The sequence below is a fragment of the Apium graveolens genome, chromosome 10, assembly GCF_009905375.1.
Source record: "Apium graveolens cultivar Ventura chromosome 10, ASM990537v1, whole genome shotgun sequence".
Classification (NCBI taxonomy): Eukaryota; Viridiplantae; Streptophyta; class Magnoliopsida; order Apiales; family Apiaceae; genus Apium; species Apium graveolens.
In genome coordinates this window covers 187929511-187938527 of record NC_133656.1, presented here as the reverse complement: position 1 = coordinate 187938527, position 9017 = coordinate 187929511, and the positions used below count along the sequence as shown (strand labels likewise).

General features: G+C 32.0%; 1 protein-coding gene across 1 annotated transcript; it reads left to right on the top strand.

Moving 5' to 3' along the window:
• The first annotated feature begins 7094 nt into the window (after positions 1 to 7094).
• On the top strand, positions 7095 to 8373 carry LOC141693718 (heat stress transcription factor C-1). The gene is made up of 2 exons (XM_074498878.1): positions 7095 to 7428; positions 7513 to 8373. Exons 1-2 carry the CDS (start codon positions 7216 to 7218, stop codon positions 8239 to 8241), a joined length of 942 nt encoding a protein of 313 aa, XP_074354979.1. The 5' UTR covers positions 7095 to 7215; the 3' UTR covers positions 8242 to 8373.
• Positions 8374 to 9017: the final 644 nt, after the last annotated feature.

Here is a 9017-nt window from a genome sequence, read left to right as displayed (position 1 = left end):
GTGTAAAATCTAAAATTCAGATTGGTTGATAATTAGCGAAATAATCTTTTAAAATGACTTTTTAGACGATCAAACCTTACGGATGTTAAAATATATTGATTTTAGCCATGTAAAAAAATAATAAAAAATTTCAAAATTTATCTTCCTTGAGTTTTAAAGGAAATTGAGGTAAAAGTACAACTCCCTAAAACAAGATTCGTTGCCGATTAACGAAATGATTTTTTGAAATGATTTTTTCGACGATCAAACCGTACGGATGTTAACATATATTGATTTTAGCCATGTAAAAAAAATAATAAAAATAAAATTTATCTTGTTTGTGTTTTTAAGGAAAATGAGGTAAAAGTACTACTCCCTAAAACAAGATTCGATGCCGATTAACGAAATAAATTTTTTGAATAATTTTTTGGACGATCCAACCGTAGAGATGTTAAAATATATTAATTTTAGCCATGTAAAAAAATAATAAAAAATTTCAAAATTTATCTTCCTTGAGTTTTAAAGGAAAATGAGGTAAAAGTACAACTTCTTAAAACAAGATTCGTTGCCGATTAACGAAATAAATTTTTCAAATGATTTTTTGGGCGATCCAACCTTACAGATCTTAACATATATTGATTTTAGCCACGTAGAAAAATAAATAAATAAAATTTATCTTGCTTGAGTTTTTAAGGAAAATGAGGTAAAAGTACAACTCCCTAAAACAAGATTCGTTGCTGATTATCGAAATAATTTTTGAAATGGTTTTTTGGACGATCCAAATGTTAAAATATATTTATTTTAGCCATGTAAAAAAATAATAAAAAATTTCAAAATTTATCTTCCTTGAGTTTTAAAGGAAAATTTATCCAACCGTACGGATGTTAAGATATATCAATTTTAGTCATATGAAAAAATTATTAAAAAATGAAAAATGATTTTTTCATTTTTCACATCATTTTGGTTTTCCCCCTTTAATTTTCATTTCCCCCTTCCTTCTAATTTTCATTCCCCCCCCTTACCTCCCCCTTCCCCTTTCTTTAGATCTGACCCCTCTTCTTCTCCTCTTTCTACTCTTCCATGTCTCTCCCACGACTTTTCTCTCTGTCCTCTCTCTACATGGTTTTGCCGTGGATTAAGTGTGTATTATGATGGGTTTAGATTTTTGAGTTTTCAAACCCTAACCATCTCCCTCTACAATGTTGAAGATATAATTGGAATGATAATTTTGACGAGACCAAAGATGAGAGTATCGATAGTGCTTGGAAGGTGAGGCAATTTGCATTGATATTTACTAGTAGGCTTACCCCTCTTCCTCTTCTGCTCAGACATGGCCAATCTTTTTACTCCTCCATAAAATCCAATCTTCATCGCCGGTCATTCAAGAAACTCTTCAGTTTCCTATCCAGGTTCATATTTTATGTTAATTATTGGATTTTTGATGTACCCTTTTGAATTCTTGATAAATCTTGCTGACCCCTATTTGTGATTTGTGTGATTTCAGAAAGTTAGTTGTGGTATTAGAGAAATTGGTATTGGCCATACAGTAAACATTGAATTTTGTTCTTCTTGTTCTTGCTGGTTAAATGGAAATTACTAATTTTAGCTGATTTTGCAGGTAATTTGGGCTTTAAAATGGGCATCTGAATGAATTGGTAAATATATATGCTTTATTTGGAGTTTTGTTCTGATTATTTATGGGTTTTGGTTTAACTAATTGGAGATTTTTAAAATTGATGGTCCTCTATTTTGCACAAAAAACTCCTCTGTCTAAATTCCATAGTGTTTGTCAGCCATAATTTTGAGTATATGACACTTATATATGTGTGTTAATTTTGTGGTTGTTAAACACAGGGAATGTGCTAAAGAACCGATTAGGTTACACTCAGGTGCAGCAGAGAATAAGCTGAAAGCTCATATACAAGAAGTACTCAAATGCTGAGGGAGGAGCTGTTTCTCTTCTTCCACGGGCCACAGGTAGTAATAGATCAAATTAATTTATGACTTCCAGATGAAATTGGTGAGGGACACGTTTTCTGGCTATTACAGATAATTCAATGGTACAACTTCATACTTTGAGTCCGACATATACTGTGATGGTTATTTTCTGTGTGACCTTAATTTCCTTCTCCATTTCCAAGCTGAATAACTTGAAAATATGAAACATTTCAAATTGATCAGCTTCATACTTCTGCTAGTTTTTTTAAGAATACTAGCATATACTATTTGTGACTCTTACCTATTTTTCATACTTTCTTAATTCTTTTTCCACAAGTATTTTCGTTTGTAATCTAATATTTTCAGAGAAGCAAGCATGTTATTAACTTGATTGCAAATGATTCAGCAAAAACAATTTTCCTGTTATGAACGGCTTTTAGTATCTAGATTTCCTTGTCAGACCACATAATTGAATTATATAGTAGATATATCTACACAGGTTTTGTAGATTTTATCTAGATAATGGACATATGTATGTTATTTTGCAAAAGTTGTTCTGCCTATGCTACATATACTAGGAATGTTATGTTTTTTTTTAAAACCGACTGGATTCAGAACCGCCTTGTGCAGATCTAGGGCTGTGGTCTTGAAGCAGTTATCTTTATTAGTTTTGTTCTTTTAATGCATTATACATAACTGCACTTCATTTTAATACTAAAGATGTATAATGTTTATGATCCAGTGGCTTGAATCAGAAATGTTGCGGCTCACTCATCTTCATGATAGAGCAAGTGATTTAGGCAATAAGAAAAAATATCCTTTGCTGTTAATTTTATGTTTCGTTCTCTCTGGGTTTTTCTTCTTCTTTGAACATTGTAAACAATCATTATGGATAAGTTATATACACATGCTTATGGCAACACAGGTGATTTACCTTGTGATATAGTAGTATTTAATTCTTACTTCTGAAGATAATGATAGTGAAATTGACAGTAATAAACAAGGTTTGCTTCTCACCTATCTCTCTATAATATAAACACTATTATTCAATAATCTTTTTATAATTACAAAAAAGTCTTTTGTTTGTTCAGAAATGTGTATGAGGGATAAAGGCTCTGGCTTTAGCAGGAGAGGAAGGGAGCCAATATCTCCAGGAAGTAATGATGTAAATGATTCCTGGAGTGGTGACAGGAATATACTAGTAAGAATGGAGAAATTGATACTAATTTACTAGACTAATATATGTATGCTCTGTTTATATTATAAAGAATTAGCATTTTATCAATGATCATCAACAATAGGTATTGTCAAAGGTGGGTTCTACTTTAGGGATAGTAGAACATGGCGTTGAGTGTCGTATTTACCTTCATATGTACCTTTTCGGCAGGTAATTGCTCTGTGAACTCGTGTTATACTTTTCTTGCATTGAGTACATGAGATTTTACATTCAATATATGTTTATGAAGCTAGCCTTCCTGAAGATGAGTGTCATTATGCGATTTATGACTATGATTTTGTGACCGTAGAGAATTGGCAGAAGAGCAGAATTTTCTTCATTGAATGGTAAGTACAAAATGCAAGGTCTTAAATTTGCTTTATTTGCATTCCATTTCGTTAAGTTCATTTATTTATGATCTGTATATGGTTGTAAAGGTGTCCAAGGTAAGGAGCAAAATGATTTACGCAAGCTATAAAGACAGATTTAAGAGGGAATTCGACGGCATCCAGCTTGACTTGCAAGCCACTGATCCAACAGAAATGGGACTTGATGTTTTCAATAGCCAAGCTGATTAAAATGTGTACATTAATGAGCATTAGTAGAAATAGATTTTAAGTTATAATTGTAATTCTTGTAGAGAACCATTGTATTGTAAATTTAATTTCAATTGTGAAATAATAATTGAATTATTATAATACCATTTTATTTGAAAACTGGTTTAATTTAAATAATGAGATTAATTTTATAAACAGTTGTGTGAAAGCCACATTAAAAATGATAAAAACCGTTGTATGTCTCAGTGCACATAGTTTTTTTTAAAAACTGTTATCTTTTGATATTATTTGCAATGGTTTAAATCTTTTACACCATTGCGTAAAGCTGTTGTAAGCATAGCTAAAACACAATACCCAAAAAATAAAAAACCGTTGCGTAAAGTATCTCATACATTTATTTCTTAATAAAAACCATTGTGTAACTAGATGAAATAAATACATAAACTGTTGTAGGAGTCAATTCTCATAACACTATTTTTAACTATTGTGCCTGTAAATTGTTACAACGGCTAAAAAACTGTTGTTTGTAGAATATTATAAAGGGTCATATGCGTTGTGTGAATAAAAAGAGACAATGGTTTTATATTCGGTTGTGTGATGTATTTGTTACAATGGTGCGTAACCATTGTATGAGTGCCAAACACACCGCCCCCGGATAGACAACGAAAAATTCATTTTTTAGACAACGGTGGAAAATCATTGTCCGATTCAATATTTCTTGTAGTGATCGTCTGAAGATCTTTAGTTTTATTATACTTGTACATGTAGAGGTTTTAAGACGTTTGATCTGGTATAGTACTATGTTGTAATAAAATCTGAAATAGTTTATAAAACTAATTAGACTTTTGAATTGCAATAACTTATGGTTTGTAGTAGTGCGTGTTTCATACTATAACTTGTGATCGATCCAGTTGCATGCAGGGGGTCATATTTATCATTTTATTCTATTGTGCTTAGTAGATTATTATTTTTCATTTAGCGACTCTCAAATCTAGACCCCGAATTTGAAGGGCGTCACAATAAATTTGTATTTCGTGTCCATAATAATTGTGAGAAATATTGGTGGTAGCAAACAGTCAAACTTGAGTCGTTCCACTAACTTGAGTTCTGGTACCATGTCAAATAACCGATCACTCTAAAATCTTAAAATGTTAAAGAAAAATCAATTTCAAGATCTTATATTATTATTTTAATAGTCAATTGTGAGGGAATGTCATGTATAAATACGAAAACGTAGAATTATGTTTGATAAAGTTTATACACTAATAAAGGAACGTTCATACGAGTGTTCGGAATGTAATATAAACTGAAAACGGCGGTTAACGAAGATGAAAACGATATGAAAACTAAAGGAATGAGAAATGTATGATTTAACACACTATCAAAAAATGAAATTCTATACCAGAAATGAGATTTCCGTACACTCTAATAACTACTTCATTATACTAATATATATAATTAAGATTTCGATTTCTACTATCCGAAAATCATTAATCATGGACATCACTAATCATGGACCGAACGCCCCAAAGTAACCCCAAAGTAATACTGTATGTTCGAAAATAATACAGTGCTTGGGTGATGGAGTAACATATGCAATCCAAGCATCTGAGTTGCTGGCAGCACATTACAAGTTGACTGTGCTACTTTGTTTTTTCCCCGTATATTTTATACTACTTGGTGTTATGGGAATGTGAAAAGAGTCTTTATAAAAGTGAAACTTAACAGACAAGGGCTAATGATATTGCAAATATGTTTCCGCAGGTTAAACACCTCGTTAAAACCTATATTAAAGGAGGGGTGGCCCCACTTATCTTGCAACTAGCAAGCGACACGTAAAGTTCGTGAGCAATTTAAGAAAGGTGAAAAGCAAATCGAGAAATCAAACTACCGAATCTAACTCACAGGGAGATTCGAATTGACCAATCCGAATATTTGAGTGTTTGATAGATTTCCGAGATCGGAAATATCTACATATTCGATACTAAATCTCACGTGGATTCCATATTTGTTTTATCAATTGTTTGATATAAAACAGGAAGTGACTCATACGAGAGAAGGTAAACTATGAGTAGTAGTTTATTTGTACAGTGTTGTAGCATATTATATGGTTTTTAATGATATATATTAACTAACTTATTTTTCTTAAAAAATAAACTAACTTATCTATTATAATACGTCTAAAACAGATTTTTTTAGTGTATACTATGTTATAAGGAATATTTGGTTCGTAATTAAAGTGTTTGTTAATGTAAGCCAAAATATTTATTCAAAATAAAAATATTCAGATTAATAATTTCGTAATATAAGAGTATCTATAATGATAATTAGTAGAACAATTAGCTAAAATATGATCAATTGATAATTATGTAAAATTTTATTTAAGGAGAAGGGTGAAAACTCCAATAATATTATGTATAAATATGATATCAAAAAATTATATATAAGGGATTTAATGGTTGGACAAATTTAGCTAACCAAATATGATTATGTAAATATTTTGCTAGGAGAGCTATGATTGTAGTACTCCAAAATTTTATGTAATTTTCTAACTATTACAAACTAGACTGCTGATAGATAATTTAGTTTGGGATTTTATACAATTGGAGATGCTCTAAAATAAGAGCATCAATTGCAAAAAGGTAAAATCAAATACATCGTACAGTTTGAATTCTCTTTTTATTATTATTTTTGTTAACCCTCTTTCTCATTCCGATAATACATTCATGATTCTCGTAACAGTCATGAGGCGATGACTACTCTGAATATTTTTATTTGTGATCCAAAAAATGAAGCAAAAGACGAGAACGGATTTCTTGTGAAAGAAGTACATTGATATTTATCTTTTTTAATCAGAACATCTACCGTCCTGATCACCAACTTTGAGACCATAATGTAACATCTTCATCACTCTTAAAGAAAATTTGTGCTATACAAATAATACGTTTTCATTAATCTAAATAGCTTCTATATATTTTGGTATCAATTTATTAAATTCCAAGCCTTCCCCGTACAAACCCAGAACAAAATATCCCGTAAACCGGGACAAAATACTGGACCAAGCCCCTTGAATGTAAACGATACGCCTCCCATGCCGCCTATTCCAATTGCTTTTATTACAATTTTGTTATCATCCCCCCTCATCATGTTACACAGATACTTATTAATTTCCCCCGGTCCCACGCTCTTGTCCGCGCGTGTCACCCTCCCCAAAAAATATCTTCGTACGTGGACCGTGACTGTATACCGAAATTTATACATACACATGAATAAAATTAAAAACCAACCTATATGTGGTCCCCCCTCGTGACCACTAATCCCTACTTAATAGTTGCCACGTATCCCCTACATGATAAAATAATCATTTAAAAGTAAATATAAATGTCACAAATGGTCTGTCATTATATACTAAAAAAAATGTTATCGTACTCTTAAATAATTAGTACAAACAAACATTTCTTCCCTCAACTCGTGTAAACAAACCAGCTTAGTTGAGGTGAGGTACGGTGAGACTAGCCTGATTTAATGGACATCGCTGAGGACAACAACGTAATCGCACCGTTTGTTGTTAAGACTTATCAGATGGTTAATGATCCCACCACTGATAATTTAATCACTTGGGGAAGAGCTAATAACAGTTTTATTGTTGTTAATCCTCTTGATTTCTCTCAACGACTCTTGCCTGTTTTCTTCAAGCACAACAACTTCTCCAGCTTCATCCGTCAACTCAACACATATGTATGTGCATCGTATTTTTTGGGTTCTACAACTATTTCAGTGACCAGTTTGATATTTAATTGATTTTTTTTTGGTTTGGTATAGGGTTTTAAGAAGGTGGATCCAGATCGGTGGGAGTTTGCGAACGAGTGGTTTTTAAGAGGGCAAACGCAAATATTGAAGAACATAGCGCGAAAAAGGCACAACAAAAGTGGATTATTTTCACTAAACAAGTTTGATGATGAAGAAGACGAAGATTTATTAACAGAGATTGCGAGATTAAAGCAAGAGCAGAAAGAATTAGACCTTGAAGTGGAAGGAATGACGAAAAGATTAGAAGCTACCGAAAGGAGGCCACAACAAATGATGGCTTTTTTGTATAAAGTTGTTGAGGATCCCGAAATAATTTCAAGAATGATGCTAGATAAAGATCGTACAAGGAGAGTCGGAGAGAAAAAAAGAAGACTGATGACAATTTCTTCTTCTTCAACTTCATCTCATTCTTCGTCGGAAATGATGGCAACTACTTCATTCAAGAGTGAAGAGGAGGAGGAGAGGGGGACTGTAGGGTCCATTTCTTCGTCGGAAGGGAATTTTGATGGGATGTCTCCGTCAACGGAAACAGTAATGCCGGCTTGGTTGATAGGTCAAAGAAGACAACTTATGGTGATGGAAACGCAACCTATGGTTGCGCAAGGCGGATACAACGGAGTATCAGGATACTCCGTTGTATCTCCGTCTGGGGGTGGCGGTGGCAGCGATGATATGAGTTTTTTTGCCGGAACTTCAAGTCCATTGCCTTATCCTTTCTCACTGTTAGGAGGTGAATTTTAGTACTTATGTATTTTTACTGTCACTTTCTTTTTTGTTAATTATTAGATTCGGTTATGAATTTTAAATTTTAGTGCTCGAAAATTATTTAGAAAAACTAAAAGCATTAGTTGTGCCAACTGCTTTTCTATTGTTTCCCTGTCTACAAGTTGACAAGTTGATAGAATATAAAAAAGATAAATTAGGTTGTTGATAAGGGAATAAAAACAAAACAAAAATCTGAGCCCAAAAATATGAAAATCAAGATAAGGTAGTCCCAAATTCAATATGGGATAGAAAATCAAGAATACTGTGCTCTTAGTTGCTTAGATTGTCCACCTAACTGGCAGCTGCGGTTCGGTGGATTTTTCAGATACATTGCTACAACTCAATACATTGAACATGATTTATTTAAATTTATCAGTTTTTCAGGTTAAGTCAATTGTTAATAGTATAAATAGATATACTATTTTATTCGAAATAGTATATATAGATATATTAACATGATAAGTTTCGAATTCACTTTAACTAGTTATTAACATTAAAAAAGAAGACATTGATATTGTAACATCTATCTATACTATATTATACTATTATAAGCAGAACATCCTTTATTAGGTAGGTAATTGGTTGGTTCTTCGGTATACTTGTTTGTTACGGTAAACAACAACTGTCAGATCTAAAGATGAAAATAGTTGAATTTAATAATAAAATAATATTATATTAAGATTCAAACTGCTCTCATAAATTCAGGATTCGAATACCGTCAACAGCGTATTATATTTAAATTTTTAAATTTT